At 40.8% G+C, this 22,618-nt stretch overlaps 2 protein-coding genes and 1 long non-coding RNA gene across 3 annotated transcripts; 2 read left to right on the forward strand and 1 right to left on the reverse strand.

Moving 5' to 3' along the window:
- Positions 1-2,788: 2,788 nt before the first annotated feature.
- On the reverse strand, positions 2,789-7,612 carry LOC308411301 (uncharacterized protein). Its single transcript, XM_080905186.1, has 6 exons — positions 7,567-7,612; positions 5,903-6,812; positions 5,538-5,634; positions 5,054-5,164; positions 4,439-4,605; positions 2,789-4,106 (listed from the first exon to the last, which is right to left on the reverse strand). Exons 2-6 carry the CDS (start codon positions 6,808-6,810, stop codon positions 3,059-3,061), a joined length of 2,331 nt encoding a protein of 776 aa, XP_080761312.1. The 5' UTR covers positions 6,811-6,812; positions 7,567-7,612; the 3' UTR covers positions 2,789-3,058.
- A 2,089-nt stretch (positions 7,613-9,701) lies between these two features.
- On the forward strand, positions 9,702-14,231 carry LOC308411851 (uncharacterized protein). The gene is made up of 4 exons (XM_080905888.1): positions 9,702-9,741; positions 10,519-11,421; positions 12,243-12,341; positions 12,691-14,231. The coding sequence occupies exons 2-4, from the start codon at positions 10,834-10,836 to the stop codon at positions 12,760-12,762; spliced, it is 759 nt and encodes a 252-aa protein (XP_080762014.1). The 5' UTR covers positions 9,702-9,741; positions 10,519-10,833; the 3' UTR covers positions 12,763-14,231.
- A 7-nt stretch (positions 14,232-14,238) lies between these two features.
- LOC308411852 lies at positions 14,239-16,612 on the forward strand. The gene is made up of 3 exons (XR_013974457.1): positions 14,239-14,473; positions 14,906-14,963; positions 15,933-16,612. It is a non-coding gene; the product is annotated as an uncharacterized lncRNA (long non-coding RNA).
- The last annotated feature ends 6,006 nt before the right edge of the window (positions 16,613-22,618 follow it).

The following is a 22,618-nucleotide window of genomic DNA, read 5'->3' on the forward strand; positions in this document are numbered from 1 at the left end:
TGCTGTTTATATCATTCTTCTTTATGTAACAGCACAGTGCAGCACAGCAGAGGGAAAGGAGTTGTGCAGCATAGTGGGTGGCTATACAGGAGGAGCAATAGAAGTAGCCAGTGAAGAATGTCATCAGGGAAAGCATCAGGCAGCGAATGACAAAGGAAAAGTTCCTAAGGGAGAGAATATCTGCAGCAAATCGACAAGTAACAGTGAGATAGGAAGACTGACAGTCAGAGATGAAGGTACACAGACTGAAAGAGATGAAGGTACACAGACTGAAGACAACGAAAAAGAAGCAGAAGTATACGGCACAAGTTTGAGTACAGATAATGCTGCTGCTGATGATGTTGACAGGATCGATGCAGATACAGAATTCCAAACTGATTCAGAAGGAACTAGTACAGTTTACAGAGTGCATGGTCGCTTATCTGTACCAAGCTCAAAAAAGAAAACCTACACAATAACAGAAGACGAGATCAAGCGCAGAATCAACGCAGAGAACATGTCAGTTCATGTTTTCAGAGGTTTGATTGGGGTAGGTATACATTTCGTGATTTTGATGTCACCTGAAATAAATCCGGGTTACTCGTATCAATGAAGTGACAATGTGGCTGGAAATTGTGCATTTGCTGCAACATATACACAATTACACCATGTAAACAAAAGCATTTAACTTTGTGCGCGTGTGTGTGTCTCTCTCTGCTCTTTTGGTGTTTGCACTTTTTCTTTTTTAGGGCCGTAAAGCCAAACTGCCCGCAATGATTCTTGACAGGCCTAAGAAGGCCAAAACTAAAGTAACAGTATTTAGTGTTCTGAGTGAAGAGGAGGCTGGGGAGCTAGCCCTCGGGTTTGCCGGAAGATTGGCCTGCGATGTCACAACAGACATGGTCTGTAAAGGCATCGACCATTCAAGTGCTGATATGACAAAGTAAGTTAGTAAAACAATATGAAAGTTGTATCTTTTTTGGTATTATTTGTCATTTCCCCGTATTTGTAATTTCCCACGTGTGGGACTAATAAAGGTTATCTTATCTTATCTTATCTTATTTGGGTTATTGGTGTAACATTGTTAATCTTACTTTCTAATAACAGACAGACTCTTCTCAAAATCCAACACAATCTTAAACATGAACTGACTGATTCCTCAACCTTCAGTTTGCTGACACACACCTTTGGCCCCGCTGCACTGGATTCTGTCATTTCATTCCTGTGTGAAAAACTTGATCTTGTCTCTTAAATAATGAAACCTTTTGTGACTTTTGTTTGTTCTGTAAATCAGAATCTTGAAAATTGTTCATTGTTGTTCTAAGTTTGTGTTAACTATTTGGCAAAAATGATTGGTTCCTAATCCAAACAGCATAATGACTGTTCTAACACATATCTTAAAAATGCTACAAAGAAAGAAAATTATCACATATGTTTCAATATGAATGTAATTGTGTCACACTCGGTTTGTAGTAGCTTTCCTGTTTTATTTTGAGTTTTGGTATGTTTACACTGTTATTTTTATTTCCCGTGTGTTCGTCTTCCCTTATTAGTTTTACTGTATTTAATTAGTCTGATTTAATAACTTATAATTATTTACTTTCCAGTGTGTATATATGCTCCTCGTTTGGATTATTGTTTGTTTGAGTTCTGCCTGTCTTTTCTATTAAAGATTTGGACTTTTGGACTATTAGTGGACCTCGTAGGTTTTTATTCTGTTCAATTGGTAATTGACTGGGTTTAATTTAGTGGCCTGGAAAACAGGCCGGAGGGGTCTGGTCATTTTAACCCCCTAAGACCCGAAATCTTCCATGGCATGCATTTTTAATTTCTCTTTGATATTTGGGCCGATTGGAACCCGATGAATGTAAAAAGAAAGAATTACCAGGTTTTGTTTTTTTTTACCTAATTTTTGTTTCTGAGAAAAATGAGAGCCACATATGAGGACATTAATTTGAAATTTCGATAGAACAGTTGCAGTATAATGTCCTCATAACTGTATATCAGGCACTTGTTGATCAAGATTTAGTATTTTGGTCTAAATAACCCAAAATGTGATGTCCACATGTGTGGACGCCAGGCTGGAGTAAAGTGTTAGAGCTATTTATACCTATGTAAACTTTTATACACTGGTTTTTACCTGTCTTGTTTCAGAAAGGTTTAAAAGGGTAATGTCCACAGTTTATTTGTTTATTTATTTGTTTGAATTCAACATATTTTATTAAAGTAATTGAGCTTGAACACAGAAAAAACTGAATCAAATAATCATAAAATCAAATCACTTGCACTATACTGAAGTCTAATCTACTAATGATCGGGTGAAGGAGAGAGATGAGGGTGTGCACGGCCACTGGTGCTCTTATCCCTGTTCTTTGTGATACAATCCAACAGGAAAGCAGTCAAACCCTTGGACATTAGCCAAGTTAACGTTCACAAATATATACACACAGAGGAACTCTGAGCCCCAATGTCAGCATTAGCACAAACATGCCACTTCATACCAAATCTCAGTGTGAGGTCAGGTGTTAGTCTCATTCCATTATTCTGGCTATATTTTCTTACTCATTACTATTAAACTTATACTTAAGACTAACTATTAACAAAATCACACCCCAATAACTCTGTTATTACACTTTGTATTTAATCATAAAAAGGCTGGATGTTGAAACCTTTTACTTCTATTTTGTATGAGCCAGGATTCTCAACAGCTGATACTCTATGTCCAAAAAGTGACAGGTATCGTTTTATGGAGCAAAAAACTTAAGAGCGCATATTTTATAAATAATACCAACAATTACAAATGCAGACCTTTAATAGTAATAAGTAATCCTTTATTTATAATGCATAGCAATATAAAAATAGTAACATATGAAAATATTACAATGGGCACAGATGAATTTGTATCAAAAACAGCAACCAAGCCAAAGTAATGAATAACACACATAAATAACAACTGCTTGAGAGACCAAACAATTTCTTTTCATCTGTTCCTTGGCAGAAAGTTAAGACAGCTATTCAGCTTTAGGTTTCAATAAACAGAAGTAATGGATGCAGTCCCTTTGAAATGTCACACAAAAGTCTACTTGTGCATATACTTAGCTTTAACTCTTCTCTTTTTTGTTTTGTATTCCAAAAGGTTTTCATTTTCTCCAGAGGATGTCTCTCTTTCAGTGGTTATCGACTGTTCACATTCATTTTCACAGACTGTTGGAATGTCGATGCTGGCCGAACGTTTCTTGCTAGAATACAATGGCCTAATTTTGCGTGCATTATCTGTCGTCTTTATTTCGTACTGGCATATACTTTTGCCTACTTGTTTTGTTTTTAAGACATTTGTATGCAGTTCATCTATCATTGCAGTAATACCCTCTGGAATGAATGCCCACTGTTTAACTGTGTCTAAAACAGCATTTAGTTTTCCAACTGCATCTTCTGTGCATTTTTTGTCTGTGCTTTCAACTACAGGAGTGTCATTCAAAGTTGATAGAGGACTTTTCAGAGAGTTTTTCATTTGTTTAAAATGGCTACAAGCCACCTTCAGGCAAGCACATGTGTTATAGTGAGAGAACGTACAACAAGTGCACTGAAGTGTTTCAGCCGATGCAAAAAAACACAGATTTCCAAACAAACTTGGCATTTTTATCACTTTCAAGTCCTCACAGTGTACAAAGTAATGCCTTTCTTTCACTGCAATTCTTGCCAAGGTAGAAATGTCTGTTTCCATGTTTGGATAGATGTCATTGTCAGCCTCTGCTAATTTTGCAAGTAACACTAGATGCTTGCAAAGAAGTCCTCGTAAGCCATATGTACAGTTGCAGTAGGACTCAACAGGGCAGACATCATACACCATGTCTTCTCTTGACTCAGATGGGACTTGATATGCATTAACTCCATGGCTGTTCTTGACTGTAATTTTAAGAGCCCAACCACTTTCCATCAGTCTTGAAGCAGAGTCTGAAACTTGAGACAAGGTGTCAGCAAACCTGTTTTTCATGCGGCCCACATCTTGCAGGGTTTTTATGACTGAGAAGTAGTCGTCGGCCTTCCCTAGGAGCACTTCAATCAGATCATCCAGACGCCTATTCTTGTAGCCAGATAAAAACTGGTATTTCAGGCGGTGGAAAAATCTGAAAAACAGTTATTTGAAATGATTAGTAACTGTAATTGAAGGAATTTAAAGTTTTAATCAAGACTGTATTATTTTTTAAAAAATTGGAATACCTATTGCACACATCTTTTATAAAGGAATGCTCTGTGCCGGTTTAGCTGATTTAGGCAAATCCACCTACTCTGTTTTTTGTTGTGATAACATAAAAAACGCTGCTAGAATTTAAAGGATTTGCCTAAAACCTGTTCTGGCAATGACATGACGAACCTACTCAGTTTAGCCTCTTGGATTAAAGCATAATATCTTTTTTTCAGCAATACAATTGAATGAGGTCAAAATAATAAATCATACCTTTCAATCACATTGTTTGTTTCAGAATGAGCGTGACTGAAGCGACGGCCGTAGTCACACCACATGTGGCCAATGCCTTCCCAGTGCTTCTGAAAATACTGGCACACCAAAGGGTATTGCTTAAATGTCTGGCAGAACTCTGCTGATGTGGCTTTAAAGTCATCCTCCTAAGAGAATTGGATGCAACAGAATATATTTCAATCCATTTAACAGACCTATTGAAATCTTTAATATTATGTATTGAAGCCCTTTTCCTTTTATTGAATAACATTAAGAATTTTAAGTTATTAATAATATGTCGTGTTTTTGTATTAAGAAGCAATTAGTTCTTCCCTTACAATGGCTAAGAAGGAACACTAAACCTATAAGCATATTTGGTTTCAGCATCTGTCTGTGAAAGAATCCCACTCACAAGTTCTACTGCACAGTGGGTGACACAATGATGTTCTGCACAGCTTAAGTACTTGTTTTGATAAGCAAGATAAGAAGCCAGTTTTAGAAATTGTTTCAAAAATCTATTTTGTATCTCTCTGTAACTTTTTTTAGCAACTGAAAGTTATTATGCTCTTAGTGTAATCAAGAAATCAAAATGTGAAATAGACAAATTACACTTACAGATGTGCAAGCTTTCAGCTTACAAAAGAAAGAAATGATTTCATTTCTCTTTTGGGTGTTAGAAAGCCCATGGACCCCGGACTCTGATTTTGAAAGCCATCGATTAACAGCCTGTGAATGTAAGAGAAAAAAAGTTAATCTGGAGAGAGAGACAGAGGAGCAGCTGTACAAAAAGCATAAAAGAAAGCTGACGTCCAAAAATAACTTTGTCACTCACTGGACAAGAGGACCTGTGCATTACAGAAATCAACCAGGCAAACATATTTTTAAATGTCAAAAAGAGCTTTGGGAAGCAGCCACCAGAAGATGAGTGCACTGTGGTCTTAAATGGATGGACATAGTCACTCAACATTTTATCCCTTTATATTCATTAACCTGAGTAGGTGAATATCACAATGAGGCAAATCATAACAACAGGACCCTGTTGTAAAAATGTGTTTCAGGTGCATCTTAGACAACGTGAAAAGAAAACAATGTGGTTTACCTGCAAGACATGGTACCAGCATAGAAGGATAGCTGACTCTGGAAAAACCTTCTGCAAAGCATTTATTTCCGCAAAGTCTTTGTCAACCATAAATGCTCTACAGAAAAAAAGAAAACACTAAATGAGATTAAACAGTATGAAAATGTTTTTGCTATCTCAAAGCACCACTTCAATGCCAAATTAAACATTTCAACTCACAAGTAGATATATAAAATACTGCATACAGCCTATAGGAATAACTTTAACAACTGGAAAGGAAAGTTTTTTGCAGCCCATGCTGCAGCTATAGCATTAGATTCTGGCACGTTATAACTTTTTTGAAAAGGAATTATTTCAAAATTAATAGCTGTCAATGTATTATTTACCTCGGGGAAGTTGGGAAATGCTCACAAACTATTCCAAGAACAGTTTCCAGGGTTTTCTGACTTTCGTTGCTGACAATAGCATAGGCCACAGGGACTCCATGCCCATGATCATCTCTTACAACAAGTGTGAATAAGGGAAATGAATACTGGTTAACGCAGTGCGTGGTGTCAACAAATACTAACTGTTTTGCATAGTTCTCCATGTTTGATTTCATTACAGGTGTCTGCAAAACAATCATTAGTTCTTGGTCAGATGTGTATGGTTGATAGAAGAGAACATGTTCTTGATGTTTTCCATTAAGTAAGGTATGTACACTTTGACTGTCTCCACAGTTAAAGTGCTTCTTCCTCATCATGCAGGTTCTAACACTGTCAATGTCACGTGGTGTGACAAAATGCTCTCTGTTGTGAAGATCTCTGTGTCCATGTTCTTTGGCCCATTTATGACATTCGGTTAGTATGATGGCTGGCTTAGTTCCAAGGGAAAGCAGTTCCTCAATCTTCCTCCTCAAATCACTGGAAATATTGTTGAAATGTGCGTCTTTTGGGTCCGAAGGATCATGCCCATCATGCTTATCATATGTACGCTGCACGATGACTGTGTGGTCTTTCCAACATTTGAGTACTTTAAATGAAACATAGGCCTTACAGCCCACTGCTCTGTAGCTGTTTCGACTTTTTTTCCCAGCTCTGATGCAGTTGAATTTGTAATAGTCTCTTTTCCTGTCTTTACCTGAGGCAACATTTAAACATTTATAATGTCCATGAAGGGTTAATGAGTTCAATTTTTCTAACACAACACTGAATGGGTCCTCCTGGCATTGTGACACATGCACACAAAGTTGTGTGTCTTTTCCAGTTCTTTTTTTTTCGTCATTCAGAACACTTCTTCTAATTATGTCGTCCATTTCTGGTGGAAAAATAACGAAGGTTTAATTAGTCAATATTCATTAATTCATTTTAACTTGTTTTGGGGGTTTTTGCAATACAATGTAAATATTAAATATAATATTAAAAAATATATATATATAAAATAATATAAAACAAACAGGGGCTAAAAGAAGCTAAACTTTCATATGGTATGTCTCTAGCAACTTTAACATGATGTCCCAGGGACAACATCTACACGATGTCCCAGGGCAACTTCTACATGATGTTCCAGGGACAACATTTACGCGATGTCCCAGGGACAACATTTACGCGATGTCCCAGGGACAACATTTACGCGATGTCCCAGGGACAACATTTACGCGATGTCTCAGGGACAACATTTATGCGATGTCCCAGGGACAACATCTACGCGATGTCCCTGGGACAAATTTGTAAATTTCTGGATTACTGTTAATCTCCATAGAATCAAGAACTCATGTCCAGTTTCACAGCTATGGACCAGTTAATTATGTTTCCAGGTGATAGTTTGATTCATAGATTCAGCACACAACCATAAGTCTAGGCCTTTTAGTCCAGATTCTCTTCACTTATGTTTGTAAAATGATCAGGGAAGCTACTGCAATTTTGCCTGACCCAACCCCCGGGCCACGAAACACCCAAAAAGTTGGGGAACGCTGGTCTAGAGAACACTGGTTAGCTAATGCTGTCGTCAAGTAGCCTATCGCTAGCAAACAAACAGCAAGCCAAGTGAGGAACATATGTATAATGCTTACCGTTTATTAAAGGAAAGTATCCTAAATTGACTTCAAATTCGGCGGACAGGCGATTTGACTTCAAATTCGGCAGACAGGCGGCGGTTTCTCGCTTCTTCACTTGTATTTCGAAATACTCGAAGGCGGGTATTTCGAAGTCGCAAAGGAATGACGTCACAAGAAGGTGATTGGTCACTTGCAATGTTGAACCTGGAACAACATTAATTATGATGATGTGGGAACAATGCTGACACGAGGAAATCAGATCGTCCGGGGGTAGGCAGGTGTGCCGCGGTCAGTTGAAGAATCCGCGACTTTCTCTGTGAGTTTCCCATTACGTCGTTGCGCACTCGGTGCTTGCTTGGAAGTTTAGGGGGTTTTTTTCGCTGTAAAAAGAAGTTTTTTTTCCCACGCACGATGAACGCTAATGTTTTTGTCACTTTTTATGGAATCAAACTCAAAGTAAGGTCAGTACGTCCACACTTTAAACGCTGCACGCTCATACTCTCTCCCACAATCGATATGTGATCCATTGTTGATCTGCACACAGCTGTTGTCACTAACGGCGCACTCGCTTACGTCACTGTCATGAGACATTCTCGCAAAAAAATCACGGTTTTAGTAACGCAGTAACACAGCGTTCCAACGGGAAGGTAACGGTAATCTAATTACCGATTTTGCAATAGTAATCCCTTACTTTACTCGTTACTTGAAAAAAGTAATCAGATTACAGTAACGCATTACAAGTAACGCGTTACTGCCCATCTCTGTAAATCATATATGATCTGCATGAAATTTACCAACTTAGCACCTCTTAAATTTATTCTTGTTGATATGACATGATAAAATCTAACGATAGTGGTTAGTTGCCTTAAAGACTCGCGATATCACAAGATCACGGGTGATTTTAAGCACAGGAGGCAGGAAACCACATGGTTTTGTTAAGAAAGTGTTGGGGGCTTGTTGGGAAAGAGGGAAGGTTTTTAAAAATAGTTTTGGGTGGGTTGGAGATGATAGTGCAAGAACTTTTAAAGTGTCTGACAAAGTCTTTAATCAGACAGTGTTGTGGCCTTTACGTCCCATATGGACATTGAAGTGTCTTGTCGTGGACAGCTCTTTAACGGACACTGGAAAGCGGAAAGTGACCACAGATATTTGTCAAAAATTCTATAACAGATTGGACAGCAAATACAGTGACTTTTTACAGGTGTATACAGATGGGTCAAAAGATCCTAAGACAGAAGCAACTGGTGTAGCAGTGGTAATTCCGGTGTTGAATATCAAGATTGCGAAAAGAACATCAACCCGTCTGGGTGTATACTGTATGCATTTGAATTGTTTTCCATACTGCTGGCTCTAGAATGGGTGGAGGACAGCAGGGTCTCAAAAGTACTGATATGCAGTGATTCATTGTCCGCATTATTAAGTATTGCACAGGGTTACACAACTACCCATCAGCAAATTCTGTATGACATTCTTTTTGCTCATCATAGACTGTCTGACCAAAATAAACATGTAGTAATAATGTGGACTCCGGCTCATGTGGGTATCTTGGGTAATGAAAGCGCAGAGAGGTTGGCCAAAGCAGCTGTCAAAAGAGTTGACATAGATGTACAGTTACCATTGTCAAAATCTGAAGGGAAAAGTGTAGTTTGGGCAGAAAGTCGGAACTTATGGCAAATGGCATGGGATAATGAAACAAAAGGGAGACATTTATATAGGGTGCAAAACACAATAGAAGCTAAGAGGAGTAGCGGATTGCAGAGACGTGAGGAGGTTGTTATCAGTCGAATACGAACGGGCCACTGCTTTTTAAATGATACTCTTTTTCGGATAGGGAAACATCTGACGGGGTTGTGTGATGGGTGCACTGATATGGAGACGGTTGAGCATGTACTCCTTAGTTGTAGGAAGTATGTAAGTCACAGGAGGGTGATGTGGGGTGAAATGAGTGGTGGAAGGGAACTTACATTTGAGCAAGTGGTTAATAAGTTAAGTCATGGTGGAGGGAAAGTGGTGGTTTTTCTTTTTTTGAGAAGTACTGGTCTCATCAAGAGGATCTGAGGATTCAGGAGTGACGGACGATTAACAGCCAGGAGATGGCAGTAATGCAACAGTTTTGGATCCAAGCTGCCGTTAAACTTGACTGAAGAAGAAGAAGAACCGCATGGTTTGCTTCACGGTCACCTTGGAAAGGTAAGAGTGAATCTGTCTTCATCCATCCAGATGAAAATACTTTTTGCGCAAAGATATCATTAGTTTGTCTATTATTTTCAGGGATATTTATTCACATTTGTTTTTTTTGTTTTTTTAAATCTGTCTGTTTATGCCATTCTAGCTAGCTAACACGTTAGTGCAACAATATAGCACAATGTCAAGCTAGCACAAGTATAAAAGCCTAATATGAAAGACATAGCTACTTCAAATGTAGGTATTGTTTATAACTTAACCTCTGCAAATAAGCTAGTTGGGCTCTACCACAGAAACTTTTGTGATACATATGCATTTTATTTATGGGTTGTTAAAATGTGTAAGTTTGTAAGTTGTAACTGTTGCACAGTAGTTTACTTAACAATTGATGTATGTTTTTAGTACACTGAGGAGGAAATTACAATTATTTATTTTAATTCCTGAAGCGAATGTTATGCTTTAATAATTTTACTTCTGAGAGAATTCCAGTTTAAATTTGGTTACATAATGTAAATAATTCATTTTGAAATTCTTCACTCCTGTTCAACATGGTAAAATGTTGAACTCACTGAAAAGGAAAGAGTCCAAATTACAGGAATTAACTCGTTTTTTTTATGACAGGCAGTCTAATAAATCTAAAATGTTTTGAAAATTAATGTGGCATTATTTTATTTGAATCCATTTGAATGGACATAGCATGCCACACTTTTATCCGAATTGCTTTGTTGAAATCAGATTTACCGTTGTTGAAATGGTTAACGTTGTCTTAATTTCCTCTTTTAGGCTGTTGTGAAATGGCTGCAATGGTGAAACTCATTCTCGGAGAAAATGATTCCCGGAGATTGATCCTTCCAAATGGGATGCCAGTGTCTGTCAGTGAGCTAGTTCAGCAGATAAAGGGACAGTGTGGAGTTAATGGGGACTTCAGGCTTCACTTCATGGATGCAGAATTTGGGAATGAATTCACCAACTTGGAGTCAATGTCGGACATCCAGGACAAAAGTACCATCGAGGTCATCTTTAGCTCAGTTGCACCTGTCGAACCTGGTGAAGCACTCCTCCCTCTTTACTCATCTGCTGCCACTTCCCGCACTCTAGATGACTCCTCATCCCTTTCATCTCCTGGGAACTCATTTGATACAGACATATTGTCTTCTCCTGAATCTACGTCCTCAAGAGCCACTGCATGGTCCAATGTCTTCCCCATTCCCCAGTTCTCTTACAATACTCAACTACAAGCTGGCCAGGGCCAATGCTGCTTTCAAAGAAACTGAAGCTTTGTTGAATCCTGATCATAAAATTAAGTCTGACAGGGAGTTTGATGAGGTAGCAGAAGCTCTTGTAACAACCTATCCATGTTTGAAAGAGCCTGGTTCAGTCACTGGATATGGCGGATGGAAAACAAGCTTGAAGTATAAACTTGCTAACTACCGAACAAAGCTTAGACAGCCTGAAGTTACTGTGAATTCTGTAAAACATAAACCTGATGGCAAATGTACTCCTGCATATGGCGTGAAGAAGCCAAAAAAAGCTGAAGTGAATTACTCCCCCACGTATCCAGCTGGTGAAACTGCAGAGACACTAGAAGAAATCAGAGTAGACCTCCTGTCAGAAGCTAAGAAAAAACACAATGACCACAGGGTGGCTGCAATGATGGAGAAGACCTTTGCTCTCAGAAGGCAAGAGGTAGTACTTGAAGCACTGATGATCGCTGATTTCAAAATGAGGTGGCCAGCTGTCTTCCAGTGCATCTATAATAAATATATGCAAGTTTCAGTGCTTCGTTTAAACTGTATGATACTTATACTGACCCAGGGTCAGTGTAAAATACAATCCTAGCTGTGTGAACAAAGTCTGGCTCCTTTAATCCTGAATGACAAGCCGCAGGATGCAGGTTGTTATTACTCTTTCCTGCTGGCACACCTGTCACACCTGAGAGTCAGCTAGAAACTTACAGTGACGTGGACATCATGCAAAGACTGCCAGACTCTGTAATACTGTAAATGATCAGTGACTCAGGTTAACACTAAACTTTAAACAGTCCCTCTGTGTCTCTCTGTGTGCTGAACATTTAGGATTTCATTCAGGCTGCATTGACTGTGGGACTTTTCTGTGTTAAAAGCAGGTTGAAGACAGCTCAGAAACATTTGAAGATTAAAATTCTCTACTCAGATGTATTTTTGTTTCTAATTTATGTTTGTTGTTGTTTAACACAGATTTCCGAAGAGCAAAGATGAGCACTGTTGCTCAATCCTTAATAGTTTAAACCAGGACTGGACTGGAAATCCAAAGTCCAGATTCTTCTTCCACAGAAGTTTCATTTGTCAGTGTTGGACTGCTGATCACCTGAAGAACTCATTTCATTCATTCTCCACATAATGTTGATTTACAGAAATGTTTCACAGGAACTGATTCCTCCCAAAGGGTGAACTAGTGTGTTTCCATAGACTATCTCTGTATGAATGTACTTCTTAAATGAAGGCAAGTGTTTGTCCTGTTTTGTTCAGTACGGGATATTAAGGGTCATCACTGGGGGAAGACAAGAAGCAGACGTACTTCCAAGAGGGAGCTGCAGTGAGGACACAGCCTGGTCACTGAGGTCAGAGGTCAGAACCTGAAACAGTTTATATTCTAGGTGTTATAAAAAAAAATCTAAATATATTTTTAAAGAAACCTTTAAATTATATTTTAAATCATAATTATGATTATGATTATAAATATCAGACATTTAAGTGGATTTTCTGTTACATGTATTGTTTTCGCCCTGCGATAAACTGGCAGCCTGTCCTGTCTTTGTCCTGTATGAGCTGGGTATGAGTTCAGTAAAGAAACCTTACAAAAGTTAACAATAAACCTGCATCCCTGTACGTTGTTGTCCACAGGATGAGAAAATCAAACTGGAACACTGTGGAACATGTTAATAAATGTTTGTGTTTTTCCCTGTGTCTTTCACAGGAGGCGCTGGAAGGTTTCCTAATAGTTCCTGGTGAAGCAAAGCAGAACCATAAAGGTTGCTGGACTGCATGATGGCCTTACCCCTTAGTAGGGATGGGTATTGATAAGATTTTCACGATTCCGATTCCATTTTCGATTCTGTTTAACGATTCGATTCTTTATCGATTCTCTTATCGATTCTTTTAAAAAAAGGAGAACACTAAGGTCGATTAGCTTAGAACTTTGTTTTATATCTTCTCTTTGAACAAGATAGAAATTTAGGAGTAACATGGCCTTACAAACCCAACAGTGAGATCTTAAGAGATCCAGCCTACGGCTCTTCAATGGGGTGTCACAGGGTCCCCAGGAAAAAACATTGTAAATGTAAAATAATAAAAGAAATATTCTTCTGTAGCAATAACAAAGTGTAACATAAATTATTCTGTAGCAATTACACAAGAATATCCAGTAATGTCCCTGCCTACAATTAAACACATTCACTTACCTAAAATTGGGGGCATCTGCTGTGGCAAATGGGTTCAAGCCAGTGTTGCCAACTTAGCGACTTTGTCGCTATATTTAGCGAGTTTTCAGACCCCTTAGCGACTTTTTTTTCGAAAAAAAGTCGCTAAAAAAAGGACGTGAAAGCACGTATCGATTTTACTCTCAACAAGCAGCGGGTGCTGTAACGCAGTCAGTTCTTCTTTTACTCTTTTACTCTTATGCTGTTTTGTGGATCACAAGGTTTAAAACTACTTATAAACACACACACAAAGTAACTCCACCAGAGTGCCTATTTCAGGTCACTTTTGCCGGTCCAAGCCCGGGTAAAGGAGCAGGGTTGGAATTGTGACATTAAAAAAAACAATAATTGCTAAAATAAATTTAATTTGTAGTTCTAAATAAACTCTAAATGCATTTAGGACGTTTTTTTACTCACTTTATGTCTCTTCCACGATGTTATTTCTCTCTCCAACAACATAGGTTACAATTAGATTAGCATGACCAATTATGCAAATTAGGCGATGACGTCATTTAGCGACTTCTAGCGACTTTTGGGACAACCGATAGCGATTTTCCTTACTGAGGAGTTGGCAACACTGGTTCAAGCCTTTTACCACGAACTTAGTCACTGCTCGGTGACATTCGTCTATCCTGGCCTGAAAGGAGACGCTACCGGTAGACTGCAGCGAGAACTGCCAGCATCTGAGCCAGACTCTGTCTGTCTCTCTCATCATGGTCACATAAACGCACAGTAATGGCAGGTTTTGTAATAAGGCAGATCGCGCTAACATAATATGCACTGTTAGTTGATTATTTACCTGCCGCATTAACGGGAGAGGACGTGCAAACGTTACCGCTGCTGCTGGGTTGAGATTCACGAGTCCGGAGCGGAATTGAAAACACGACATTCATTTAAGGTTATCACGTGTTTTGTGAGCAAATGCTTTTGCATATTCGTAGTGTTTCCTCCCTTAAATTAAATATCTACTTTGCAAGTATTGCAAGTTGCCCTGTTGTCATCCGTTCTCGTAAACTTTTGAGCGTTTGAGCCGCTTACGCGCCATGTTTCCTGCCAGGTAAATGACGCTCCGCAACGTGGTGACGTCATTCGGGGCGACTGGAATCGATAAGGGAAGCGTTTGCAAAAATGGCAAACAATTCCAAGGAATTGAAACAGTGGGAACCGGTTCTCAACAAGAACCGGTTTTCGATACCCATCCCTACCCCTGAGCAGTCATCCTGTTAAAGGAGGAACCAGTTAGAAGCTGTTTTCAAAGTAGCTGAGCAGATTTCATCTCAAGTAAGCAATTAACTGTTTATTCATTTGTTCTGCCACTTAAAGGACATTTAAGGATGTCTTTTGATTGTCCAGTTGAATTAATTCTACTGGCTTTCATGGTCATTTGTGATTATGGACATATTTTTCATGCACATCAACCATTTAGTAAATTCTATCTATTTAGTAATATCTGTCAGCTATAAAATGTAATATAAATATAAAAAATATCTAAATATCTCCTGCCCTTTATATTTTAATGATGTAAGACCAGACGTCTGTTATCGTGTTACATTAGCATTCCTCACATATCAGTAAGATGCTGTACAGTACAATCCTACTGACAGCAGAGGGATAACGACGGCTATTCAACATCGTTACACGACACATTCGAGCTGCAGGATGCAGACAAAGTGACTAAATCATCTTTTTTATGGTTTATTGTCTTCAAACCAGCAGACAAAGCCGATGGCAGAAGATGTCGGAGAAGAACTTCAGGCCATGTACTGAAAAGGTATTTTTTTCTTGTTATCAAAAGACATTTGGAGTGACGGCTTCTACAACTGGTTGTGCTGAAGTAAAGCTTACAGTCTAAGAAGCCACAGTATTGATATTCAGCACAAAGAGAAAAGCTCACTTGTTTGAATTTATTTACAATCATAGTTTTATAAATTCTGACCGTAAACACCTTTTACAGCTTTTATATTGTTTGACACTAGATATCAGGTTTAATTTAAAGGTTTCTGTGTCCCAGTGAGCCATTTACACTGACCAGTGTCAGTTTAACTGTAACACATTCATTATTTAGTTCCAACATTGCTAAGAGAAATAACTGAATGTAAAAAATGGCAGCACTCAGGCCAGGTTTAATTGATAGAGATATATGCATGCATTATGAAATTTATGTATCCCAGATAATTGTTATTCATCTAGTCATGGCAGACCCAACCCTTCCTCCCAAGTTAACTGCAACCCAAAAGAATTAGTGGGGCTATTTACAAACTCACAAGCAGTGTGGGGTAAAAAGAGCCACCAAAAAGCTGTCAGCCTGCACAGCTACAGATGTGCTAAAAGCTATAAGAGTTAAAAGCTCTGCTTATGGAGAAACTTTCTAAGCCTAACAGGGGACAGGTACTCCTGCCCAAATAACATGATATAACCCCACATACAGCCCAGCCATAAAGTGAACCAAGTCATTTAGTTAAAGACAGCATGGGACCAAATGCATGTAACCAGCCTGCACCAACCTGACATTTCTTCCTCCTGAATTAAATGAATGAATGGATGAAAGTTAAATGACTACAAACCTAAAGCCACTAGTTCCCACACTGGAGCTCCCTGACACTGTGTGTTAATTGTACTGAGCTTGTGTCAACAGTTGTAACAGGCTAAGCCACCTGAGACACTGCATTGAATGATTGTTTCTGTTTTAATGATTTCAGCTGGCTGGTTTCAGCTCAGATGTTCTGCTTTTTCCTTTCAGTAGATCAAAGCAGCTCGTCCTCTTTCTGCTTCCATTTTGGTGGCAAGAAGAAGAAGAATGCTTCAGCGAAGTGGCGTTCATGGTCTCAGTGAACAGTCATGGTCACACACTGCATGTTGTTTTAAAAGCAACATGTCTGTTCACCACAACAATCGAGATGTGTAACATTAGTGCAGCTACGGTTTGTTCTTGAACATCAGTTCTGTTTTCTACTTTGACCACTTAGACCAAAAAAGTGTTGTTTTCAGATTCTTTCTTTTAAATCTGCAAAGCACCTGCTCATTTTTAATTAAAATTAGTTTCACATAAATGTTAGTGTTTCCTTTATGATCTTTTAATGCTTACACTACACTGTACACGTCTACATTAGAGACATTTCTGTTACCTATTTATGAGACTGGGCTGCTTGACTACGATTTGGAAGTAGATGCAAAATCACACGGATCGTGCTATTGTTTGTTTTTTAATACAATGGACTGAACACAGGACGTGTCTGACTAAGCAAAGATTAGTCTGATCCCATTTCTACCTGTCTCTACTGTTTCAACATTTCACTGAAGTTTGCTCAACTGTAACTGTCAGGATATATATTTATTCCAGCTCTCGTAGGGCAAAGGAATGACTCAGACTTGTCAAATGTTCTTTGATTTGATACACAATGTGAAGTTCATAATTTTCTTACAAATAAAACTATAATGACAAACATGAACAGCTGTGCTTATTTCTGAGACATGATTTTTTTTTTTTGAATGTGTTCATATTTAAACAGTGTGCATCTGTATGCTGGAACTGTAATGGTGAACCTGAGGTGATGGTCAACAGAAGGCAAATATATATAGATATAAAACAACATTGAAGTAATGTCTTTACCCTGTGCAGCGTGTGTGGACGCTGTGCACGCAATCACCTTATTCACTGTAGTAAACGTGCACCGCTAGCTCACGTGACTGACTGTCTCCATGGTTACATCGTATATTATTAGCTATGTAAACAGCTTCCAAAGATGCCGCCATAGCTCTCTGCAGCTGTAACACTTTCACGCTTTGCAAATCATTTCACGTTTTTGATAGTTATGAAGACAGAATATGTTTTTAAAGACATGCTAGGTTGTTGCTAAGGTGGACCGCGCGTCCGATTCCTGTTACTAGCTGTCCGCCGTAGGAAGGCTGCGTTCCATTTACAAGTAGCGCCAGTCTGCCGTAACTCAAACTCAAACCCCCGTTCATGACACGCAGACACACACATAAAGCACTTTGCCTCACCATGAGAATGCAACTTTACTAAAACCTTTAAAGTATCTGATATAGGATAGAAAAACGAAGCAACCAGAGATTTAATGATGAAGACTCTGGGTTCTGTAGTTCACGTTACAGTCCTGAATGACTCTTTGCATATAATTTATTGAAGAGGAGTTTAGAATGCACTTTACATTTAGACTTTTGCTGTTTAATTTTTTAAATAGTTACTGTGTTATGTCATGAATAAGGTTCACCTGCTGGGGGGTTTGATGGATCAGCTGGACAATACAATTCAATTCAATTTTATTTATATAGTGCCAAATCACAACAAAAGTCGCCTCAAGGCGCTTCATAGATACAGAGAAATCCCAACAATCATATGACCCCCTATGAGCAAGCACTTTGGCGAGAGTGAGGAGAAAAAACTCCCTTTTAACAGGAAGAAACCTCCGGCAGAACCAGGCTCAGGGAGGGGCGGCCATCTGCTGCGACCTGTTGGGTTGAGAGAAGGAAGACAGGATAAAAGACATGCTGTGGAAGAGAGACAGAGGTTAATAACAGATATGATCCAATGCAGAGAGGTTTGTTAATACATAGTGAGTGAGAAAGGTGACTGGAAAGGAAAAACTCAATGCATCATGGGAATCCCCCGGCAGCCTACGTCTATTGCAGCATAGCTAAGGGAGGATTCAGGGTCACCTGGTCCAGCCCTAACTATATGCTTTAGCAAAAAAGGAAAGTTTTAAGCCTAATCTTAAAAGTAGAGATAGTGTCTGTCTCCCGAATCCAAACTGGAAGCTGGTTCCACAGAAGAGGGGCCTGAAAACTGAAGGCTCTCCCTCCCATTCTACTTTTAATTACTCTAGGAACAACAAGTAGGCCTGCAGAGCGAGAGCGAAGTGCTCTAATAGGGTGATATGGTACTACATGGTCATTAAGATAAGATGGGGCCTGATTATTTAAGACCTTGTATGTGAGGAGCAGGATTTTGAATTCAATTCTGGATTTAACAGGAAGCCAATGAAGGGAAGCCAAAACAGGAGAAATATGCTCTCTCTTTCTAGTCCCTGTCAGTACTCTTGCTGCAGCATTTTGGATTAGCTGAAGGCTTTTCAGTGAGTTTTTTGGACATCCTGATAATAATGAATTACAGTAGTCCAAGCCTGGAAGTAATAAATTCATGAATTCGTTTTTCAGCGTCACTCTGAGACAGGATATTTCTAATTTTAGAGATGTTGCGCAAATGGAAGAACGCAGTCTTACATATTTGTTTAATATGTGCGTTGAAGGAAATATCCTGGTCAAAAATGACTCCAAGGTTCCTCACAGCGTTACTGGAGGCCAAGGTAATGCCATCCAGAGTAAGAATCTGGTTAGATACCATATTTCTAAGCTTTTCAGGGCCGAGTACAATAACCTCAGTTTTATCTGAATTAAGAAGCAGAAAGTTAGCGGCCATCTAGGTCTTTATGTCTTTAAGACATTCCTGCAGTTGAACTAATTGGTGTGTGTTATCTGGCTTCATGGACAGATAGACCGGGTGTCATCTGCATAGCAGTGAAAATGTATGCTATGTCTTCTAATGATGCTGCCTAAGGGAAGCATGTATAATGTAAACAGAATTGGTCCCAGCACTGAACCCTGTGGAACTCCATAATTAACCTCAGTGTGTGAAGAGGACTCTCTATTTACATGCACAAATTGGAGTCTATTAGATAGATATGATACAAACCACTGCAGTGCAGTACCTGTAATACCTACAGCATGTTCTAATCCCTCTAATAGGATATTATGGTCAACAGTATCGAATGCTGCACTAAGGTCTAGCAGGACAAGCACAGAGATGAGTCCACTGTCAGAGGCCATAAGAAGATCATTTGTAACCTTCGCTAAAGCTGTTTCTGTGCTGTGATGAGCTCTGAAACCTGACTGAAACTCTTCAGATAAACCATTCCTCTGCAGATGATCTGTTAGCTGTTTGACAACTACTCTTTCAAGGATTTTTGATATGAAAGGAAGGTTGGAGATTGGCCTAAGACTGCTGGGTCTAGAGATGGATTTTTGAGTAAAGGTTTAACTACAGCCAGCTTGAAGGCCTGTGGTACATAGCCAATTATTAGAGATAGGTTGATCATATTTAAGATCGAAGAATTAATTAATGGCAGGACTTCTTTGAGCAGTTTTGTAGGAATGGGGGTCTAAAAGACACGTTGATGGTTTGGAGGAAGTAATTATTGAAGTTAACTCAGAAAGATCAATTGGAGAAAAAGAGTCTAACTTAACATCAATGGTACTAAGAGTAGCTGTAGATAATATTACATCTGTGGGATGATTATTGGTAATTTTTTCTCTAATGATAAAAATTTTATTTGTGAAGAAGTTCATGAAGTCATTACTAGTTAACGTTAAAGGGATGGTTGGCTCAAAAGAGCTCTGACTTTTTGTCAGCCTGGCTACAGTGCTGAAGAGAAACATGGGGTTGTTCTTATTTTCTTCAATCAGTGATGAATAGTAAGATGTTCTGGCTTTGCGGAGGGCTTTCTTATAAAGCAGCAAAGTATTTCTCCAGGCTAAATGATGATCCTCTAAATTTGTGACACGCCATTTCCTCTCCAGCTTACGAGTCATCTGCTTTAGGGTACGTGTTTGAGAATTATACCACGGAGTCAGGTACTTCTGATTAGAGACCTTAGTTTTCACTGGAGCTACAGTATCCAGAGTTGTACGTAGTGAGGAGGTGTAATTATAAACAAGATAATCGACCTCTGTTGGGGTAGCGTTCAGATAGCTGCTCTGCTCTGTGTTGGTACAGGGCATTGAAGATGATAACAGTGGGTGGATTATATTCTTAAACTTAGTTACAGCGCTTTCAGAAAGACATCTACTTTGATAAAGTCTACTCTCCACCGCTGTGTAATCAATTATTGTAAATATAAATGTTATCAGGAAATGATCAGACAGGAGAGGGTTTTCAGGAAACACTGTTAAATGTTCAGTTTCTATGCCATATGTTAAAACAAGATCTAGAGTGTGATTAAAGTGGTGGGTGGGTTCTTTTACATTTTGAGACAAACCAATTGAGTCTAATAACAGATTAAATGCCATGTGTCTACATGGATGTTAAAATCACCCACAATAATTATTTTATCTGAGCTCAGAACTAAATTAGATATAAAGTCTGAGAAATCAGACAGAAACTCTGTGTAAGGCCCAGGTGGACGATAGATGATAACAAGTAAGACTGGTTTCTGAGTTTCACAGCTGGGGTGGACAATGTTAAGCATCAGGCTTTCAAATGAATTAAAAGTCTGTCTTGGTCTTTCATTTCATCTTTAACCACACCTTTGTTGTATTGGGTCCATGGTTTTGGTCAATGTCACGCTGGAAGACTAATCCATGATTCATCTTCAGTGTTCTTACTGAGGCAAGGAGAATCTCCAAGATTTTACAGTACGTGGCCCCATACGTGGCCCCATACATGCTGGCACAGAAAACAGATGTGAAAATAAACTGAACATGACAAAACGGAAAACACTGGGTCAACGACTCAGGAACCCTGACAGTACCCCCCCCCCCCTTCAAAGGCCGGCACCCGATGGCCAAAAGAAAAAAAACAGAACAGGGCGGGCGGAGGGGGCCCAGGACGGAGGGACGGAGTCCACATAGAGACAGTTCAGGTGGGCGGCCCCGTGGCCGGTGGCCGAGACGGGACAGTTCCGGTAGGTAGCCGCGAGGAAGACGGCGGCGGCCACTGAGCAGGTCCAGTGGGCGGCCGTGAGGAAGACGGCGGCGGCCGAGACAAGACGGGTCCGGTGGGCGACCACGCAGGCGATGACGTCCAGAACGTGGCTTGGGCGACGGCGTGGCGGCCGCAGGACCAGGCGAAGCAGAAGCTGAAGCTGGACCAGGCGAAGCTGAAGCTGAAGCTGAGGCTGGACCAGGCGACGGCACGGGAGCCGGGGGTGACGGAGCCACAGCTGTAGAGCCAGCAGGCGCGGAAGCCCCTGGCTGAAGACAGGCAGGGCCAGTAGGCGCGGAAGCCTCAGGCTGGCGACAGGCAGGGCCAGCGGGTGCGGAAACCCCTGGCTGCTGGAGCGGCCGGGCCAGTGGGTGCGGAAACCCCTGGCTGAGGAGCGGCCGGGCCAGCGGGTGCGGAAACCCCTGGCTGAGGCGCAGGAGAGCTCACAGCTGGCTCTGGGCGCTGTGGCTGCAGGTCCGGGAACTGAACAGGATGGTGGATGGGAGACGGGAGGCGACTGGACTACAGACTGGCCAGGAGCAGACTGGACTGACTGGACAGACTGGAGGACAGGAGCAGACTGGACTGACTGGACAGACTGGAGGACAGGAGGAGACTGAACTACAGGGGACTGGAGGACAGGAGGAGTCTGAACTACAGGGGACTGGAAGACAGGAGGAGACTGAACTACAGGGGACTGGAAGGCATGAGACTGGACTACAGGGGACTGGAAGGCAGGAGACTGGACTACAGGGGACTGGAAGGCAGGAGACTGGACTACAGGGGACTGGAGTGAAGGCTGAACAGCAGGTGAGGGAACTGACTGGAGTGAAAGCTGAACAGTAGGTGAGGGAACTGACTGGAGTGGAGATGCTAAGGGAGGAACAGAGGTAGGCGAGGCTGACGATGGAGCTGGGCTAGTAAAGCTGGTGCCTGAGCAGGGGACACTTCAGCTAGCCTAACCAGGGATAAAGCTAGTGTGTTAAAGGCTGGATCAGGTGGTGGATGAAGTGGTGGACGGATAAGCTCTTCCAAGCCTCTAGGGGGGTCAGGCTGGGTTCTGGCTGCCCTCAGCCTGGGCGCTGGGACAGGCACGGGAGGTGGCTGGACACCAGTCACCCCCACCCAAGAAACAGAAGCAGGTGTGGTGGTAGACTGGGTCGCAGCTGCCCTCCTCCTGGGAGCTGGCACTGGTGTGGGTGTAGCCTGACGGACGGGAGTGGAGATAACGAGTGGGTGTGTGATACTAGCAGGTTTTTCTGGGATTATTCTGTTCCTCTTGCCACCACTATTTACAGTCTTTGACTGAACAGTTTTTGGGGGAGCAGAGCAGAAAAATTCGTCCCAGTCTACATCGTCCTCTTGGAGGGAAACTCCCCACGAATCAGAGATGAGTCCGTTATTTGTTTTGAGTGAGGAATCAGTCGAGGAGTGCGAAAAACAGTCACTGGAACTCACCACCGGGAGTTGTTGAAAATGCTTCATATTGTGGCGGCGTGTGCACCGCTTTCTCCGGGAAGAGGAAGCGGCCGGGGTAAACAGCAGAACCCCTGGCGCGGTAGCCTCCGTTGAGCCGAGGTGGGAGGCGTAGCCGCTGTGCCGTGGCGATAGTGGAGGTCCGGCGAATGAGGCGGCGGGTGTGTGAGCGAGGAGCGGAGCGGCGAGAGAGGGAGCGGCCGAAGCGCGGCATGAAACGTCCACTCTCCGCG

The sequence above is a fragment of the Rhamphochromis sp. 'chilingali' genome (assembly GCF_963969265.1).
Source record: "Rhamphochromis sp. 'chilingali' genome assembly, chromosome: 15".
In the NCBI taxonomy this organism is placed as follows: Eukaryota; Metazoa; Chordata; class Actinopteri; order Cichliformes; family Cichlidae; genus Rhamphochromis; species Rhamphochromis sp. 'chilingali'.

What these genes read in the sequence shown, in the direction of transcription:
- LOC308411301 (XM_080905186.1), bottom strand. Translation starts at nt 6,810, where the DNA reads ATGGACGACATAATTAGAAGAAGTGTTCTGAATGACGAAAAAAAAAGA. An exon ending in CATTTCCCAACTTCCCCGAG is followed by an intron (nt 5,635 to 5,902) that starts GTAAATAATACA and finishes TTTTTTCTGTAG; the next exon opens with AGCATTTATGGTTGACAAAG. An exon ending in GCTGGTACCATGTCTTGCAG is followed by an intron (nt 5,165 to 5,537) that starts GTAAACCACATT and finishes TTACATTCACAG; the next exon opens with GCTGTTAATCGATGGCTTTC.
- LOC308411851 (XM_080905888.1), top strand. Translation starts at nt 10,834, where the DNA reads ATGACTCCTCATCCCTTTCATCTCCTGGGAACTCATTTGATACAGACA. An exon ending in TTGCTCTCAGAAGGCAAGAG is followed by an intron (nt 11,422 to 12,242) that starts GTAGTACTTGAA and finishes TGTTTTGTTCAG; the next exon opens with TACGGGATATTAAGGGTCAT. An exon ending in CCTGGTCACTGAGGTCAGAG is followed by an intron (nt 12,342 to 12,690) that starts GTCAGAACCTGA and finishes TGTCTTTCACAG; the next exon opens with GAGGCGCTGGAAGGTTTCCT.